Here is a 20,287-nt window from a genome sequence, read left to right as displayed (position 1 = left end):
ACTTTTGGTCAATTAAAGTACCACATACTGACAAATAATACTTTTTATGAGTAATACATGGCTTAAAAAACAGTCGTGATTCGTCTTTGTTGCCACTTGTCCAACAGCGTTTGAATGCAGCGTGTCACGTGACAGCGTCTGACAGCTCAGAGGAGGAACACCAACATGGCGGTGTGCATAGCAGTGATCGCAAAAGAGGTAATGATTGCTGTCGTTAAATGCCCCAGGTTTATCGGTGGCCTATTTTTAATGTTGAAACAAGTTTTGCCTCTTCTTATGATTATCTCGAAGCAAATGTCAGCGTTATCTGTGTGCCTAATGGTCCATTAGGTTGAAACACTTCAACAGCTAACGTTAGAGAGCTAACAACATTAGCATTGTTGGCTGCGGTTACAATTTGCGGCAAGTGGTGAAAATGTGATGCTTTTAAAGGGCTCGTCGTTGTGTGTGTCCTTTCCCAGAACTACCCGCTGTACATCCGCAGTCTGCCCACTCAAAATGAGCTGAAGTTTCACTACACCGTGCACACCTCTCTGGATGTGGTGGAGGAGAAGATCTCAGCAGCGGGCAAATCTTTGGGAGACCAGAGAGAGCTGTACCTCGGTCTGCTCTATCCCACTGAAGACTACAAAGTGTATCCTTGGTTTCTTTAAAAAGGTTAAAGGTTAGGAAAATCCCACGAGGGAAGTACTCCAAGCGCCTGATTTATCTTTTAATTAGAGAATGCATCTTTGAAAGGGTTTAGACTGTTTTACGGTGTATTATCTTTCGATTGCCACCACATCTTTATTAAATCTGAACTTAAATACACACACCTCTACTCATCAAGAAAGAGTCTGAAATTGTTAGATATAGACATGTCTCCTATTGTTGTAGGATGGTTTATGTCTGGATGTAAAGTCTGATACTTATTAAAACGTATTCTAAAAAGTGAAACGGAATCTCTGCACATACTGTAAATAGTCTCTTGCAGGGGAAACCGAGTATCCTTGACTGGTGAACTAGATATGGGTATGTAACCAACTCCAAGGTGAAGTTTGTCATCGTTGTGGACTCGTCAAACACATCATTACGGGACAATGAAATTAGAAGTGTAAGTTAAGCCTACGATTGGTCTTATTGTTGCATGTGTACTAATCAAATACAGCTCTGCAGGCATACTTCTCTCAAAGCCACATTGGAATTGTTTAAATATCTACAAACTGTTGATCTAGTTACACAGCATAGGCGCAAGTGTTGAATTAAACCTAGTCTCACTTTGCCTCAGCATACATTTTATGAACAGTACCAATTCTCTCTCCCACAATGTGTTTCACTGTAATGATCCGATGGCTGAATGTAAGCTTTTCCAGAATGGAACTACAGTTTTGTCAATGATTTAGTTGGTTATGACACTAGTGCAGAATCTTTAAATCACATTTTCAATGCCCGATGCGCAATGACAACAATTTTCTTGTTTTTTTCCCCCCCAGATGTTCAGAAAATTACACAACTCTTTCACCGATGTAATGTGCAACCCATTCCACAATCCCGGGGACACCATTCAGTCCAAGTGAGTTTATGCTTTACTTGATATTCAAAAGGATTTGTATCACTGACATTCTCCAAATCTTGCAGTGTTTTAATTGTTGACAAATGTTCCTCCAGGGCCTTCGATGGCATCGTATCTGGAATGATGGTACAAACTGGCTGACTTTTCTTCCACCCCATCTTCTGGGCCTCCACTGTACAGAACCCCCCCCTAATCCTATTGTTTACACGTTGCCTTGACTAATGAAATGTGCAAGTAATAAAGCTTAATTGTTGCTGCACAATGGATCATTGTCTTTTATTTATTCACTTACATAGCAAAGAACTTGTAAGTTATACATAGGAAGGATTTATACAAGACATTGCAGGCAGCAACACAATACATTCGCATCAGTTTGTAAAAACAGTAAGAGATGCAACTGCATAACAATTTGAGGATTGCCCCATGCATTCACAGCAACATAAGCTTATAATGCAACACCTTTGGCCTTAGTCTTCATCCTTCACATCTCTTGAAGCAACTTAGGAAGTCATCTCTTCTGTCCATTCTGGCATCTCACACGATGCTGAACTCAGAAATGCCTGGAAACACTTCTTTAAAATAATCAGTTCTATTCGCCCACTTTATGTATGCTGTGGGTAGTGCTAGCGCTGTTGAGGGTAGTGCTGTCCACTCGCCCCCGCCCCCAACTCCTCCGACGGTGGGGTGATGAGAAGAAGACACGGGTAACGTTTCGGCATCTGTTCCTGGTAGTCCATGTGTCCCCACTGTCTCTTCCCCACTGAGGGGCCTCCGTAGTAAGGGTGGGGGGTTTGGTGTTGTGGCCTGATCGACTGGTACCGGAACCTACCTCGAGAGCTGCTCTGGTATCGAGGTGGACGGTAACCACGGCCTCGGCCTCTGGTGTGGCCACCTCTGTGTCCTCCCCTGTCTGTGGTGCTGATACCTGGCATATTGGTCCTCTTGGGCATTACCTGCAAGCCAAAGAACACCTTTTTTTGGTGTACCGTTTAGGAAGAATGATCCGTGTTTGTTGAATAGCAAACATGGCATTTCCTTAATGACAATCTTGATGCAGAGAAAGAAAGCGAGGAAAATGTTAACTTAACGGGTACTTTGACTGGTTCACTTTAAAAAAGGTAACATTACTAGAGTGAAAATTAAGTGGGGCCCAAATTACATGACCTTTTGAGTGAGGTTACAGTAAATAGGACCAAATGGCATTTCTCAATTCAACAGGAGGGATAAGGAGGCATCACATTACGAGGAAGTGTTGAATTGCAGGTTATAAACAGTATGGTAGAGCTCAAGTTATGCCCAATCAAAGTTAAAAAAAAAAAAAAAAAAAAAAAATATCCTTCCCCATATCAAATCAAACACATGCCCATACCTTCCATCCATCTATCCTAAACTCCCATGTCAGTGGTACTGTAGGCCGTATGGCACCTCTGACATTTGACTCACAGTTGCGAGTAGTCAACTAGTTTGAGGGTTTTCATGTAGTGCAACGCTCCTCACCTTAAGGACTCTTCCTCTGAACAAGGTCTCATGCAGACCAATAGCACTCTGCACAGAGTCTCGATCAGAGAATTCAATGTAAGCAAAGCTGTGAAAAGTAAAGAGAAAAAAAATGGATGGACAAAGAGTTGTATTCTGTGGTCAAACAGTGTCAGGTAGAATATATAAACTGTATGCACGAGCTGCACCCACCCCTTGGGATGGCCGGAGAACCTGTCACACAGGATGGTAACTCTGTTGACAGGACCACAGCCGTTGAAATGGATCTCCAGCTCGTCTGCAGTAGCTCCATAGTCTACCTGGGATTTGTTCAACAGTGCGTCAGATCAGGAATGTGAAAAGAAATATGCTCAGTATGAGGAAAAGACAAAGTCTTACATTTCCCACATAGACGGATCTGTTGTCTGCGTCTATTCTCTCTTCAGGAGTCATATTGTAGAACGGTCCTGTGGAGGAGAACAAACTGTATACACTGTTCTTGTGCATGCAATATGAAGTAAATACCACCTACACAGGGAGTCACTCCAGGTGACATTAACAATGATTATTCCACCAACAGATCTCTTGTATCATCTTTGGTAAAACATATCTCAGACTATGGCTCCCCTCTGATTACATCTCTGTTCTGAGGAGGAACCAAAAGGGAGGAAGTGGAAAGTGAAAGAGACGCACACAGGCAGAAAATAGCCACAGGCAGGAGGAGGACCCTTCTGGTTCTCTGGAGCTCACTGCTTCGTCTCATTGGGCAGTGATGAGGCACATGTGAACACTGTTGTGACCACAGTGAAGCGTCCCAGGTGTTAGCCAGATGGTGAAGGATGCAGCTACCTCACCTGCCTGGAGGCTGCGATGCTACACGCACCTGGCTACACTGTCGAGGCTTCCCAAATGCATAATCGGTGTTTAGCTGTCCACCAATGTGACACAGTAACAAACCACGAGGCAGATAAAACGCACGTGCAGTCTCACCAAGCCGAGGGCTGCTGGTCAGGTGCTGCATGTCTACCGCATCAAACCTCTCCTCTTCCCTCAGTCTCTCCGACTCCTCTTCCATCTCCATCTCCTGAACTCTGGCCTTGATGGCCGCCAGCTCCTGGGCAAGGAATCACAACATTGAAGTCACTGTGGCTTATACCGAGAACTGACACTGAAAACCAGACTGGGGACAAATTGAAAAGGGCATAAATGACTACCTAAAAGCCTGAATAAATAAGTGCTGAAACAGAATAGATAAAGATGCTTCCACACCAGGCATACACTGATTTGGGAATGTAAATTATATGCTGTGGCCTTCAACGTTACCAGATCACAATGCAATTTAACACTGTAGCATCAAAACACATAAAAAGGGAATATGTTTCAGATGAGCAGTGTTACCTCAAAAGATGTGGGGAGGCCTATAACGAGGAGCCTTAAAGTTGTTCTGGTGGCCCAACATCTTATGTATTGTAGACTTTATTTTCCTCGTATTTGTCGCCCAAATTGGTATAGATTGTGATAAGACTCAGACTGATATTTTACTTTTAATTTCTGGTTTACAATGAAACCAAAGTATTATTTGTATATGAGAAAATTAAATGACCAGAATGGACAGCATTTGCATTGCCAAATTACTAAATTGTGGATGTTTATACGTTATGAAAACACCAAATGGATTTATTCAATCTTCTTAAATGATTTATTAAAAAAAAAAAAAAGAAGAAGCTGGCTTGAGGTTTCAGGACAGTATCTATACGGGAACGAAGGTTTCACCATCAGTAACTTGAGTGCAATAAACACAATTTAGAACCACACAGTGTTCCAATACTTCAACCAGGCCATGCTGTGCACCGGGTTGTCTCCAAGTCGCCCAGCGTGTCATACCGTTACGGGATGTGGCTCACTGAGGTCGTTCTTCGCACACCACGTTTATCAGTGAAATAACGACACCACATAGCATAGCTTGGGTCTGCGCTTGCTTGTCCAACGTCACAGTCCTCGTTTTTCCCCCCCCGCACTATTGTAATGTTACGTGCGCGCAGACAAACAAACGTGGCGGCACCCTTTTCCATTCACTTTAAACGATCATACCCACCGGGTCCTCGGCGAAACGCTCCCCGATGGACTCGCCCTCCAGGTAGCCGTACTCCAGATGATTTTCCGCCATGCTCACTGCTCAAACATGGCATCTGCAAAGCGGACTGCAGCTTGCCAAAACCACCGCAACACAAAATATCTCCCACAGGAAGAAAACGGTTGGCCGGTGGACGCGACACCTGACAGCATATGAGGTAATAGCTAATAGATATCACCTGTGAATGAGACCCATGACGCGCTGGATTGATTGACAGTGGCGCGCACGTGAGAAAGACGCTGGGCGATGTCTTCCTCCCATTGGCGCATCAACAAGGGGCCCTCCCTCCTCTCTGCCCCTGGTACCCATCCCTCCCCCCTCCTCACCCCCAAGATTTATAGCTAGTCAAATGACAACTGATAAATCCTGAGATCTACATTCGTTTACAATAAATGGTATCATTCTTCAAAAATAAAACTGAATATCTTTGATTGATTTAGTGGCGTTTGACTAAAATTACAGGATATTTCTAAAAGGCATAATGGGTGTTGTAGTAATCCTTGAGTGTCATCTGGTCATTAAAAACATTGTGAAATGTAAAATTTGAAACCAGAAGAAATAGGAAACGAGTTAGGTTACTTTATCACTGAGCAGCGTTTATTCACCCATCCATTTCCCCAGTTTTAGGGTTGGAAGAATTCACTTCTGTCTGACAATATCTGTTCAGTTGTTCATTGAGGCTATATGATGCTTGTACTGAGTGAATTATCACTCATAACACAACAGTTGTATGGCTACATTATCCCATCAAGTGGAAATATTCTTGACATTTTCTACAAATTTCTCTAAATTCAGTCTGACATATTTGGCATCAATGGAAACTTTGGGATCTCCACTAGAATTTAAAACATCAATCTGTTGGTAGGAACAAACCTTTGAGTCTGTAATGATTGATTTAACGGGCAGATTAAATAACCTGGCTAGAATGTTCAATGGATGATTACATTTTATAAAATGTGTGAACTCGCTTGACAGACATGAATATATGTTTTGAAGCATCTCTTAAATTGTAAATATTTGTGACAGTGGAGTGAGCTTGTTTGTGATTTGTATGTGTGGTATATTTAGTAATGTTTTGAAGTTGTAATATCTTTTTCAGTATGTTGTCTAGATCTGCTGTTATCGTATTTCTGATGAGGGAATGAAGTTTACATAATATGTTTGTGTGAGTTATTATTCTATAACAATGGATCATTTTCCTGTTCTGGGATAATCTCAGAATAAGACTGCACTTAAAGAAGAAAATCAACAAGAGTGATGAATACTTAATTTCATGTTTTAATTACACAGTTACATTGTTCAACACAGACAATAACCTGAATTAGAATGTTTTACAGCTTCACACATCCAACAGAGCGAACAGTTAAAGAGCGGTATTAGCAACAGGGAGGAAAGCATGCAAGAAATAAATACAAATCAGAATTTAATTCTTCTGGCACAGTTAACTTCATCTAAAAACGGCAACAGGACCTTCTTGACGAGGGAAATAAAACAAAAGGAGAAAGATCTTCAAAGCGCCAACCTTTCCGACAGAAACATGTTTTTTTCTGTAATAATGTATTGCACAATACAGTATAGAATGCTTCCCTACACATAAAAAAAACATAAACCTTTTTTCAATTTATGTAAATGTAAAAACAGGACCATCCTGAGCCATGGCTTTGGAGAAAACGTGCTGTATCCACTGTTTGCCACTTTAGCTTTCTACTGTAGCTAGTTCATCAATGCCTGTTTCACAGGAAGGACGTGTCACCATCACATCGGATGATCCTTGAAATTTCATTGGTAGAGTTACTGGTTGGGGTAGGGAGCGACAAATGCCAACCTGCTAATATTTGCCTTTTCTAAACATGCGTCTTGCCCATATCATGTACATAGTTAAACAAACAGAAAAGTGGCTGATGTAAAGTGTTCGGAGACCCCTTGGATGATATTCACAACAGCAGAGCCCTTATGCGTTTGCCATCTATGATATCTTCACAGAGAAAAGTATATAACACCTCGGCACAAATATCATTTGTTTCGTGCCTTAGTGAAGCTTGCACCCAGCGTAACAGAACATGGTCTTTTGTGTCCTGTCCAATGAAATCAGGAGGGAGAATTTCAGTGAGGGACAGTTGGATCTGTCCTGTACAGACTGCAGCCTCATGTCCCACACAATCAACCATGTTGAAGTTATCTAATGCCGCGACATAGCACAAAAACCTTAACCAAAGTGAAATCTGAAGAGAAAGTTGTAGCTTTTGGTTGTATTTTGGTCATTTATAAGTGGTCTAGTGGGTTTGGCTTTGTGTTTATCTGAGGGCTTACTTGCAGACAAGGAGACACACGTAAAGCATTAAAGAGTTGAATGGAACTGTCATTATGATGTTGTTTCGATGCGGATAGTGTGCGCAAACATGGTATTTTACTGCACAAAGCTGTTGCTACATATTGTGAATCAATCTGCCACTAAAGTCTGTCTGGGATGTTTCATTAAAGCTCTGAAAGTTTCAAGTAGTTTGTACAGAGACAAGAAGAAAAAGGTATGATTTTATCTTTTTTTTTTTTTTACAAAAGCACACACACCACCAGTCACACGCACACAAACACACACACCATCCATTCATTTTTTTTTTTTTTTTTTTTTATCTCTGCAAGGCTTTGTAACTGTAAGAACAGGCAATCATGAGGCTTTTCTAAGAGGATGCTTCTATTACTTTTACAGAAGCAGTATTCAATATGTAGACAACAAGCGCTTTGATTGCTTGAATAAAAATTCTACACATGTGAAACTCAGCCAGTTCATTAAACATGCTTTTCACTCTTGTGCCCTGATTGTGTGTATTTCAGACACTTTGGTTAACTGGTGTAGTGGAGCTCTAACCTTATTATTTCTAGTCTGACAATACACACTGTGTCAAAGCCTATTATGGCAATAGAGTACTTTGGTCTGTGCTTTTATTGGTTTTGGACAACAAATGACATGTCATGGTTGATTCTGTGTTGAGTTTGGTAGTATGCAAGTTTGACTGTACAGTATGTGTACCTACTACTAAATTCCGGCAGTATCAGTTTCGTTAGTGGGATGTGATCAAACCTATGGATCAAACAGCTGAGGTCTGGTTAGAATAGATACTGTTTAACATCAGTAGTAATGGCAATTCCTTTCAACAGTTTAGTTTTTATCATTTTCAGACAGAATCATGTGATCATGTTTGAATGTGCGCCACCATGTCTGCTCTCAGCCCAGCTTTTCAAAGTCCAGGACAACGTCTCCTGGTGGTTAGCTGTATGGTCGCAGGAGGTAGCTATAGTGTGAACGATGGTCTGGGGTAGTAGTGGAGGAGCTGGACATCAGAGGGAAAAGAGGAAATGACACAAAAATGCTGAGGTCAACACCATATCACAATGATCATAACACACATACATACATGTTACACACAGAGGCAAGGGTACCTCGTAGCTTATCGCATTTGAATTGTGTCTCAGGTAGTCCAAATAAAATGGTTCACTTCATCCATCTGTTGATGAACATGTTTCCTATGCCACTATCAGCAAAAAGAAAGTTACCTATTTTTTTCCCAAGTTTGGTCGAAGTGCGTATGAGGCCAACATTGTAGCGTTTACAGTGATCAAAATTAAATTTGTAGCATGTCGGCTTCAGGCCCTCTGTTGCTTTAAGTAAAGGCCTGAACACTGTTTAGTATTCATGTGTTAGCAGAGGCGAGCATAATGCTGGAGCATGTGGGAAATGCTGGGGGGAAAAAAACCTGAAGAGGTGACACTACTCTCTTGGCCTGGAAATAGATATTCAATTTATGCTCAACCTGCATCTTTACAAATAAACAGTAATCTGTTAAAAAAGCAACATTGCAAAGATTGGGTATCAAAATGAGCTTTTAGGTTTACTTCAGTTTAACACTGGCATATCACTTAATCCTACAGTAATGGCTTGCCATGTACCTTGGGGGAAACAAATACTCCTAACCTCACACACACACACACACACACACGCACACACACACACACACACACACACACACACACACACACGCACACACACACACACACACGTTGATGAGGACCAAGAGAGAGGGTCACTGCAGTGGCAGAAACAGAGCACTTGACATGATATATCAAGTTTGACAATTCTTAAATATGTTGTGAATGATCTAAATTTGAAACTGAGCCACGACATTTTCCTCTTTTGTTTTTTCAAACCTTTGAACATATTTGGGATTTTTTTTGTTACTACACACTGTTGAGTCCCCTCCTGCAGGATGTAAACTGACCTGGGGTGAATGAAGCACACGACACAGCTTTGGGTCCCAATTGCACCATCGCATTCAAATTAAGAAGATTAAAGTGAAACATAAATATATTTGCTTGGTGTTATACAATGTGGATTTTCAAATATTGGTAATTAAGGACTAATTAATTAATTAATACATTAATTCAGAAGTCCTGTAGTGTCCATCCACCTTTGATCTGTTTTCATCCATTTTCAGCTACATGCATTGTATGAAGCCACTTTACCTCCACTACCAACAGTCTCCTCCGCTCAGGGTCACATGACACTTTGATTTGAGTAAAAATTAAAACTGATTAACTTGTGTGAGAGAAAAAAAAAGATTGATGAATTTGAGAAATAAATGTACTGTGAAAAAATCATAATCTGGACATTAAACTTTAAAGGTTTCTGTTATTTGGCAAACACATTTTTGGACCTCTTTAAATACTATGTACATTCACATTAAGTTACTGATGTTACTTTAAATATATTTATATGTATCTATATTATATGACACCCTATGGGCAGTTGAGGTTCCATTCAGTAGCTGAATTCTCTTCATATTGCACCTCTGTCCTCTCACTGTCTTACAATGCGAGCTATACAAAATATTCTACAAGAGGGGTTTCATCTCATTAATATAGATACAACAAATCAAACAATAAGTACAATGCTGGGCTTCCTCTCATAAGCGAGTGTCCTACTTGGTCTGACCTCACTGCTCAGCCCAAACTTATAGGAGGAAAATGAAAGGAAACAAAACCAAAACAAAGTCCATCTTTCTGGATATACACAAGGGCAGCACATGTGGACATCAGCGACAAGAGACATTATCGAAATTTGAAAGAGGAACAATATCTACAAGCAGGTTCCGAACCCTTCCCACGAGACTGCTCAGCGGCTCTGTTCGAAGCAGGCGGGGGTTAGGGGCAGACTTGAGTCAAGTCGTCGGGGGAAGAGCAGTAGAAGGGAGGTGTGGGGTGAGGGGAGGTAGAAAGAGAGAACCAAGTCTACACCGCCCTTCACTAGGCTCCTTTTTATCTGTTTATCATGCTTTGGAAAAAGAGGGAGTGAATGTAAAGGTAACACCAAATCCTTGAAATATCTCCTTGTTGTGGAGCTTAAAAAAAAAAAGAAAAAAAAGACTTACAATCTTCTCATAAGTCATAGTATACAATGCCTTCTTGGACAGTGTTTTCAAGCTTCCTTTGAGGTTTTTGGCAGCTCCTTTGCCATTTATGTATCTTCATCTCCTTTGAGGCTGTGTAGCTTTTACTTTCCTCTTTATTCCTCTCTGGTACCATTTACAAAACAAAGAAAAATCACACTGTGGCAGGGTTTCCATCCATTTCATGAAGTCCTTCTTGTAGCCAAGTTCACAGCATTGTCCTTATTCACTAGTCTGGGCCATCACTGAGGAACCGCTGTAGTTTTGTCCAGACTACAGGAGACAGCTGCAGATCAAAGCAGGTCACAGTTTGTTTTTTTTCTTCTTTTAAATGTCTGACTATCTCTGGGTCCCGTTCTGCAGCTTCTCTGCAGCCTGGTCCTCTCAGGGCTGGCTTATCTGCTGAGGAGGTGATGTTGCTTTGCGTTTGGTTATAAGATGAGTGCTTCTCCTTATCGCTTACTTACTCACTTTGGCAGTGTAATACAAAGGTTTGGATCATGTTATTTTTCATTCATCTTTGAATTCATTTGGGTTCACAATGGTGCAGAGGTGAGTCCGGTGTAGATTTTCTTGGCTCGCTAGCAAGGTAGTTAGCAGTTTAAAATTAATTCATTTTCATATCATTATTATCATCATCAGCATCATCATCACTACTATTCTTTATTTAGAATATTTGGACTTTTCTTTAATTTCCCTTAAAGCCAGAAAGAAACATTTAATAAATACTAAGCTGTGTTTCTGAGGAATTAATCGCATCACAGGGTTTTTCCCTTCCCTCATCCATTTGAAAAAAGGTATTTTGTCCTTGCCTGTCCCCATTAGGACACTGTAGAATAAGTGCCACATCAGTGAACTGTTTGCACAGGTAGTGCACATCTAAGGGCTGAGTACTACACTCTCATTGGTGCTAAATTAAAGGGAAATCCAATACAAGTGCTAATCAGCCTAGCCCCTACCCCCCCCCCCCCCCCACCCCCACCCCCACCATCACTGTTTCCTACCACAGCCCTTGTCTTGTGTCCTCATGCAGACAATATTTAACATGCTTACATTACTGAGGACACATCTTAGCCACATCTTCAAGTCAAAGCTCATGTTTTCAGCAAAACACATGTGATATGTTTCTGTGACTGAACACAGAGATAGAAGACACTTTTCATGCTTTCCGCTACACTGAACCCCAGGCTGGAATCTTTGTATTTGTGGCTGTGGTTGTAAAAGAGACAAAAACAGAAAAAGTGTTTTTGGGGGGAGGTGACCAGTTGAGTCAGTCTATCATCAGGTAGTGAGACGATTTTCAGAAGAGCTTAGGATAAGAGGGAAATAAGGACTGAAATAGGGGAGGAGGAAATTGAGCGGCGTGCAATGAACTTCCTCAGTTTGGTTTTGTGTGGAGTGTGGGCACTGTCGCATCAGTATGCAGGGAAGGGACAAGGGTCCGACGTCAACGAGAGGTGGCATCCAGTAGGGCGGGGGTAGCTGGAGTTGTGGAGCGAGAGGCACTGCTGGAACTGCTCTCCTTGGGGCTGGCAGAGACACTTCCACTGCCGCTGCCAGCCCCTCCCGCAATGCTGCTCTGGCCGGCCAAGGACAAGGCTCCTGGAGGAGTGCTCTCCGAGTGGGTGGGGGGCGCACTGGAGGACGCTGAGGAGGAGGAGGGGGGGCCTAGAGGGACACTGCTGCCCCCTGGCATCCCCTGCAGGCCTTGACCACAGACATGGTGGTGCTTCTCCCAGTCTTTGTGTTGGCAGAAGGAGCCGCAGTAGCGAGCCGTGTTGCAGCCGCTGCACGTCTCACTGGCTTTCCTCCCACAGTTCCAGCAGCTCTGTTGAGACAGTGGGGAGAGAGTGGGTTGATAAAAATAAGTCTCTTTTTTGTCCCAGGAAAGTTTTCTCTTCCTCACATAAATATATGTTTAAACCTAACATAAGTATTGTAAAATCTTAGCCTGATCATATATTTTTTTATTCTTTGCACAAGGATTTGATTTGAAGGCTTTAAGTCCTGGTCCGAGGCCACTGGTTTGTGTTACCAGCAGGTGGTGGTCAACTGCTCAGTAATGACCTCAGCCTGGCACTCTGCTCCAACCATCTGGGTCCGTCTGCTTTTATTTACACAGACAACTGGACTGCATCTACTTATAATGATGACAACATGGTGCAGCAACAAACCAACAGCAGCAAGCTGTATGGATTACACATTGCAGGGTAACTTGGAAGATAAGGGGAACAAAGTGAAGGGCAAAAGAGCATTAATGAGCGAGAGACAGAGTGATGTATTAGAGAACAAGTGAGAGGAGAATTAAGGTAAATGTGGTTGGGGGGTCTGTGATACTCACTTCACTGGAGTCCTCCTGCTGGTTGATTACTGTTAGTGCGTCCTCAGAGGCTTGCCTCTTGGCCTCGGCCAGCGCCCTCTCCATTTTAGAGCGTTCGGCTGAAATCATCTCATGGGCTTTCCGCTCAGCGTCTGACACCGCCTTCTGCAGCTCTGACATTGCCTGTCGCTTAACCTCATTCACTGCCTCCTCTAAAAAAAAAAAAGAGAGAGAGGTGTTAGTGCAAACGCCCATCGTCCCGTCCTGGGCCTGCTCTATCATCCTTTGAGGCTCTTTAAGCTGCCATCTTGTTGTATCTCAGCGAACAGATGTACATCATCCAAGATTTAAAACTTTCTGCCAGAAAAGGGAAACAGCAGACTTCAATAATTAATTCAAACACGTCTGGCCACAATCATTTCCAGTGCTGACAACAACAGATGTCTCCAAAATTTTGTCTCTAACTTGGCTGTTCAAACAACATCCTGGGATTCCCTGTTTGCATGATTGTCATCTTGTCATAAAAATAATTTTAATACAATTCGTAAGACGGATTTCACAGTGAAAAGAGAATAATTTCCCCACCGGTTGGCAGCCGTATCCCCACTGCAGGGCTTCCTACGATGTAGATTTTTATCATGGGGCCTTTTGTTTTTCCAGCAAAAGCACAAACTGTATGAGTGAAGAGACTGTGTTTTTACAACAGGCAGGTGTGTAGACTCTCTACCAGATGGCAGTCAAAAAATAGAAACTTCCCGCAGTCTCCTCTCAGTAAGAGGCAGAAGTGATTACATTTTGCCATCTTTCATTATTGGCCTCACGGTGCACAACATATGTATAGTGCATGCTTTCCTGTAGGGCTTTATACACCTGAGAAACAGGTTTCCAAATATAAAAACATCTATGAATAGAATGCTAACGTGGTATCTTGTGATCACAATACATAAATTCACCTAAAATGTCAATTTCTTCAGCAATCAGAGACAGCAACACTTTTAAAGACGAAATTACTTTTCACCCTCCTGCTCCGCCTCCTCCAGATGTGCATGGTTGACACACTAAGACACAAATGACACACATACAAATAGCTATCCAGGTGTGTTAGGCCAACCAAGTAGGAGGTGAGACTGATAATGTTCTCTCCACTGCTCCCTATTTCCTCCAGTCAGTGTTTGTTTGAGTGGGAACTCATAAATAACTGTCACTCTTCCTTGCCGCTCCACTCCACTTGTTTCAAACTACTGTGTTAAAAGATAGGCGGCGGAGGGAGCCTTATCCAACACTTTGCTGTGTATGTGCGCATGGCTGCGTGTGCATGTATGTCTGAGCTTGATTCCTATGCTGAAAAGTTAATATTCTGTCAATCCCGTCAACATACAGTCACCCTCAGACATGTCTCAATGGCTTCCTTCATTCCATCATTCCCTCTCTACCTTTATTCTTCATTTCATTTCTGCTCCTTTTTTTTTTTTCTTAAACCCCTCTTCCTCCTCCTCCTCCTCTTTCTTCTTTTCGTTGCAAAACACTATCTGCATTATCCCGAGCTTCTCAATTATCTGGCCTAATGCATGCACCACTAAGATTAGTTTGCAAATTTAATTAATTCTTATCAAGGAGACTGCATAGCAGATGCTGGGGCAATTAGCTCTTAATGGAAAACACGGGGACAGCAATATTAACGTTTTAATTCCACAGGGATTTGGCAAGTCCCTGAGACGTGTTATTTCTGCCTGCTTTTTCACACTTCAGATCTTATTTTTCAAAGGCACTGCAGTCTCTCAACCTGAACCAGACCAGAGAATACGTGTCTGGTTTTAATTAAAAGCAAGAGGTGCTGCAGCTACATTAGGCAGACTACCTGGCTGCTGAGATAGAGGTGACACATGCTCACATATACACAAACACACACACACACACACACACCAAGGTGAGATATGGAGATATGTTACTCACCCTGTCTGTTTTGGAGGTGCTTTAGTGCTGGGGAGAGCGGGATGCTTGTAGTACCTGTATGAAAAACAACTGCAATTAAAAGAGCTTTTTCTGCTGGTGAAAATGCAGCACAATATTTTGCCGACAGCAGCAACCGGTATATTTCCTCCGCAGGGTATTGGAGTACGACTGCAACATAATAGTGCTGGGACTGGGGAGGAACAAGGGCTGAGCCAGATGACTCCTGGGATGGGCTCTATCTAACATGCAGTGTACAAGAAGGCCCATGCAATGCAACACTCCCGCCTGCTTCCCTTTGGCCTCAAACTGAGCCAAAAAAAATAACCATGGTCAAGATAATTTTGTCTGTATATCTAAATGTCTGTGTTTGATTTACTTCAGTAATACATTAGTATACTGTGCATGAGGCTAAAGAAATTAACACAATAAAAACAAGCACAAAAACTTGAGACTGTCTGTGTTTCTCAGGTCAATGGAGACCAGTAATCTCTAATCTGTGGTGTGCTGCTGCGGCCCGCTTTGGGCCAGGTGACTGCATTTTCACTGCAGCTGTAACGGCAGTGGCTTTTCATAGTGGTGACAGATGGAGGGCATTTAGCCCTAATGACACAGAGGGCCTCCAAGCCTCTGCCCTGATGGACCTACGGCTGTAAGGCCTCTGCTCCGTCTGTCTCTGTGGCCACGGTGAGGGCCGTGAAAGACTGATGACAGTGACTGTGTGTGTTTTGTTAGTCCGTGTGGGGTCAATCATGAAGACAATAGAGAGAAGAGGATGCTTGGCTCTTACCAGCTTTCCTCCAGATTTCTTCTGGCAGGTATCCTGAGGGAGGCCTGTGTAAGAAGTCTCTGTGGATCTCTGAAACACACAAGCAGGCACACATTCAGTCTCAATTACACACACACACACACACACACACACACACACACACACACACACAGTGATAGACCTTTGATCTGCTCAAACACACATCCTAGAAGTTTCCACTTCTATTTTTGGGACCAATACACACTATATTTGTGGCAACATCAGTAAATAAGCTGTCATCAACTATTTCTACCATTTCTGGGAAGGAATGAGAATACGGGAGTTAGACGTGAATACAAATGTAAATTATGAATGAGCATGCTGGCAGCATAAGGGTGCAATCAGTTGGTTAAAGATCCAGGATGTTGAAACCAGATTTGTATTGCCTCACCGAATGAGTTTACATTTGTACATTTGCAGAAAAATGTGATAATTTAAGTGACTTTTTGTGTCTAAATTGATAGATTAAGGCATTTTACACATTTCAAATAAGCTTGCTGTGAGTGTTTTGTTTTGTGTTTGTCTACCTGTCTGTCTGCCTGTCTGCCTTTCAGCAGCCGAGGAAGTTCCTACGGGCAGTGACTCGCTGCTGCTAGCTGTGTTGGAGGAGGAGTTGTGGTGAGGAGTAGGAGGAGGAAGAGGAGGAGGAGGAAGGCAGTGCTGTCCGTTGCTCCCACCTTTTTTCATCTCCTCCACGTCGCTATAGCGCCGAATCCAGTGATTCATTTCCTCCCGGTCAGCCTCCTGGCAGCGGCGCAGCACTGTCAGAGAGCGGCGCGTCTTCTCCACCATGTCCATGATGCAGTTCAGGAGCTGCAATGGGACAGGATTGAGGATGAGTTAAAACTTAGTGATGAATCAACAGGAGAAATTCAACAGTGCTCCATTTAGTTGAAAATATAAATCCCTATGACCGAAACACATGACCAGGACAGGTCCCCACAAAACTAATACAAAATTAAACTCGATCATCTCCACAACACGGTAGTAGAGTTTTTTTAAATTAACCAAACTTGATAAATCCATAAAAAAAAATAAAAAAAACATAAAAAGACATGCCTGTTAGCGTGCGACTCTGTGTTTCTGTCTCGGCCTGTTTTGCTCATGGATTGTGGGCTTGTCAGTGAATTTCAATGTCTAAGAGCATTACAACAGCGATAATGTAACAGCTGGGCTGCTGATGAAAAAGTTAACCCAATTCCTTCCACCCTTCTGCTCCGGTCCCTGCCAACTCAACAGATTTCCACTCCCCCCCCCCCCCCCCCCCCCCCTTTTAAACAGTGTCACTTTTTTCCACCCTTTCCTGTGTTTCCAGAGTCGGCTCGGCCTGCTAAATGGGTTTAGCATGGTTGACATTCAATCCATATCATTATTCTCATTCATCTTTCCCTCTCTCTGTCTCTGCCATCTTTCCTCTGTCCCTCCCTCCCCTCTGAGTTCGCTATATTTATTTCAGTGAAGTGTTTCTAATTTGGCAGGGGTCCAGGCCTGGCCGGTTCTCTCCATGACTGCAGCTCTTGTCTCAGCTGCTCTCCCCAGCTGGAGCTGCGCTCTGCTGGGTCCTGAGCTCCATCTGGGGCCCTGTTTCTGTGTATGCCTGTCTGTCTGTGCATGTCTGTGTGTCTAGCGAATGTGATTTTGTCTTCATGGAGTTGGGTGCCAGGAAGCCAGATAGGTGTCTGTTTGTTGTTCATTCACCACTCTGACAATGTCCGTCAACTGCACACTCTGATGGAGTGTCAACAGTTCCCGTCCCACTAAAGTTAACTTAAATCACCTGCTTTATTTCCCACTGCTCCACGATATTTATGAATTAGAGGTGGTCAGCATTAACCTCGGCTACCATGCTGATACGTACATTATCTAGGTGCTTCCATTCCTCTGCCCACTCTCGATCTGTAAGACGATGGTCAATCACCTCCTCTTGGCGCGCTCCATGCACAGCTAAAAGACAAACACATGGGTGAGATTCTGCACACAATTCTGTATTACTGCCTCTAAGCAGCAAAACACTCCATTGCAGGGTGGATACCTAACTATGTCCATGTTTGAGCAAGGGGAACTGGAAGAATTTCTAACTCTGAACCCAGTCCTGACTGTCATACCGAATACTAACAAGTAAATATAATACTGAAAATGTTTCTATTTTCAAACACTTACAATTAGTAACAGTGTGTGTGTGTGCCCATATTTGTGTTGGGGTGGATGACAGTTCATTAATTTCTTGTGGTGTGTGCAATGGACTTTTTCCTCTTCTCCTCTACTTTGTTATTGTTTTATTGTATTGTATTTTGTAAAATCAGCAAGTTAGTTGTGTAATTTCAAACGAAAAAGCATGTCATGTGCCTATTCTATTACCTCATATCTAATCAGTAAGACAACTTGGCTAAGAATTCATCCCTTTCCTTTTGGGAAAGCAGAAGGAAGGCATATATGGTTGCCACAGTTGTAGTAGCGTATAGGCATGTATGGATGTAGTCTTTATATAGACGCACTGCCACAAGGATTATCACACTGGACTGACAACTGGCCTTTGTTCTCTACAGACAGCCCACTTACATATACACCAGCCCATAGACTGACCATGTAAGTGAGAACTGGAGACCTATGGATTTATCTGACAATGTGAATGCAGCCGTCCTACCCGTCTGCCGGAGCCTGTCCCGGGCGTCGCGGTGTTCATTGTGTCTGTAAGCGTCTCTGTATTGGTGCGCCAGGGCCATGTCTTCTAAGCGATAATGTTGGGGTCCCACTTGGGGGTTGGGTGGGTGGGGCAGGCCGTTGGGAGGGTGTGTGGGGAGGCCGTTGGGAGGGTGTGTGGGGAGGCCGTTGGGTGGCGGGTGAGCAGGAAGACCCGTGCTGGGGCTGAAGCGTTGACTGGGGCTGATGGTGCACGGCCTCTTAGCCATGTGCTCCGGGTGCAACCCATCTCTCTCTGAGCTGTCTTTGGTCCTGTAGAGGAGGACAGGGGAGTTGGTTCAAACATTATGTTAAAACACTCAGTGATATTATATAGTATATGGCATCATGGCTTACCATGATACTATTTAATGTTGCGATTATAATGAGCAGTTTGTAGGAGCTTATACGACTCTGATATATTTAAGAAAATGAAGGCAGCCAGGCAGTAGATAATGTCAGCACTACGCAGTTATTAGAATACAGTTTGAAAAAGTAGACCCAGTGCAAACTACTTTGTTAACAAATACATTAAACATCCAGAATTTAAAAACATGGAGTTAAAGTTGAACTGTTTAATCACAGACTAAGGCCTGCAGCACAGTGGGATGTTATGTGGTATATTATGATCTACAACAAAACAGATCTTTGTTGTAAAAGGCAGGGTTTATTTGCCAATATGCAATGTCCCTGCACAGACTGCATCTCTTAAGCTCTGTTTCCTACTACCACATGTACCATTATTCCACAAATGTCAAACCAAGAATCAATTCTGCTGCTTCAAATGAACTCTGGATCACTCAAAAATTGTGTTGATGCTAACATGACTACCCTCATTAGCACTAAATGGCTCATTTCTCACCTCAGTTTTATTGAGAAACAGATTTTTTTACACCATATTAATGTCTGAAGAGAGAGAAATCACTTTTGTGCTGGCTACTTCATCTTTCTCCAGCTAGTCTATGGCCTTGCCAGACCACAATGAGTGATGTGAAAACTGTGCGATGACTGCAGGCTAAATATGCAATGATAGTGTATGACTTCATAGTTCGGGAAAACATGCCCAAGCAAAGACCGGAATGCCCTTGAAATCAGATCAAGAGGCAAAAATTGTCCTCAGTAAAAATATGTCAAAGAAAAGACTTTCATGAAGTCTGATTGGTTGTGTTAGTGTTTGCCATAAACTGTCATATCAATTAATTTTTTCAAAATTTACAGCATTTAGTATTGTGGACTATACCTGTTTGTAGAGTGTCTAGGACAAACTTGTTTTTTAAACAATTCCCACATGGTGTATGCAAGCACACATATACACACAGACACACAGACACACAGACACACACACACACACACACACACACACACACACACACACACACACACACACACACACTCACACGTATCCCTGCTGAGAGCTGCTTGTTGTTCAGTTACAGTAAGGCAGTGCTCCGCCAAAGCTTTTGCACAGCTGTACGCCATATGTATGAAACAAAGCCAAGTCCAACTGTAACCCTGCATCTCAAACTCTTAATCTGAATATCCCTCAGCCGACTCTTAGATTGCAAGTATTTCTCCCTCCCACCCTGCTCTCGGGCTTAAGGGGCAATGTGGGCTGAACTCCGTGTTTGGCAGATGTTCAGTGAAACTCATTTGTGTCTGTGTACTTTTAGTGAGGGTGTGTGTATGTGTGTGTGTGTGTGTGTGAGAGGCTGTTTCAAGCCATCTGGACAGTTTAGATGGGAGTGTTGATATTAATCTGTTTAGCTGGATGGCAATAGCCAGACATTCCGATGCAAATCACTCTTTTATTATCCCGGGATCAGAGGCGAATAAATACAACGCTGCCCAATGTAGATGGCGTGTTTATGTGTTTATGTGTTTGTGTGTGTGTGTGTGTGTGTGTGTGTGTGTGTGTGTGTGTGTGTGT

The 20,287-nt window shown here is 42.8% G+C and overlaps 3 protein-coding genes across 6 annotated transcripts in view; 1 reads left to right on the top strand and 2 right to left on the bottom strand.

The window, feature by feature from the left end:
- The first annotated feature begins 141 nt into the window (after positions 1–141).
- On the top strand, positions 142–2,254 carry trappc2l (trafficking protein particle complex subunit 2L). The gene is made up of 5 exons (XM_031845968.1): positions 142–198; positions 462–634; positions 1,006–1,093; positions 1,473–1,552; positions 1,648–2,254. The coding sequence occupies exons 1-5, from the start codon at positions 166–168 to the stop codon at positions 1,691–1,693; spliced, it is 420 nt and encodes a 139-aa protein (XP_031701828.1). The 5' UTR covers positions 142–165; the 3' UTR covers positions 1,694–2,254.
- Positions 1,554–5,409, bottom strand: pabpn1l (PABPN1 like, cytoplasmic). 2 transcript variants are annotated; one of them, XM_031845966.1, is made up of 6 exons: positions 5,124–5,409; positions 4,007–4,142; positions 3,428–3,495; positions 3,242–3,348; positions 3,050–3,137; positions 1,554–2,505 (listed from the first exon to the last, which is right to left on the bottom strand). In XM_031845966.1, the coding sequence occupies exons 1-6, from the start codon at positions 5,193–5,195 to the stop codon at positions 2,176–2,178; spliced, it is 801 nt and encodes a 266-aa protein (XP_031701826.1). In that variant the 5' UTR covers positions 5,196–5,409; the 3' UTR covers positions 1,554–2,175. The 2 variants fall into 2 exon arrangements, with proteins under 2 accessions (XP_031701826.1, XP_031701827.1); XM_031845967.1 differs by having other exon boundaries at positions 1,555–2,505; positions 4,019–4,142.
- A 6,170-nt stretch (positions 5,410–11,579) lies between these two features.
- Positions 11,580–20,287, bottom strand: part of cbfa2t3 (CBFA2/RUNX1 partner transcriptional co-repressor 3) — a 35,253-nt gene continuing 26,545 nt past the window's right edge. For 2 of the 3 annotated variants that reach the window (XM_031846188.1, XM_031846190.1), the window contains exons 6-12: positions 18,326–18,633; positions 17,540–17,625; positions 16,209–16,494; positions 15,664–15,732; positions 14,877–14,930; positions 12,945–13,135; positions 11,580–12,440 (exon numbers count right to left, since the gene is read on the bottom strand). In XM_031846188.1, the coding sequence (XP_031702048.1) occupies positions 12,051–12,440; positions 12,945–13,135; positions 14,877–14,930; positions 15,664–15,732; positions 16,209–16,494; positions 17,540–17,625; positions 18,326–18,633 (1,384 nt within the window). In that variant the 3' untranslated portion in view covers positions 11,580–12,050. The remainder of the gene's footprint in view (positions 12,441–12,944; positions 13,136–14,876; positions 14,931–15,663; positions 15,733–16,208; positions 16,495–17,539; positions 17,626–18,325; positions 18,634–20,287) is intronic. The other variant, XM_031846189.1, reaches the window with a different exon arrangement.

This window comes from Anarrhichthys ocellatus, unplaced genomic scaffold, assembly GCF_004355925.1.
Source record: "Anarrhichthys ocellatus isolate YVR2014 unplaced genomic scaffold, GSC_Weel_1.0 scaffold6, whole genome shotgun sequence".
NCBI classification, from domain to species: Eukaryota; Metazoa; Chordata; class Actinopteri; order Perciformes; family Anarhichadidae; genus Anarrhichthys; species Anarrhichthys ocellatus.
Note: the sequence above shows the minus strand (reverse complement) of the source record. Positions and strands in the feature narration are given on the sequence as shown.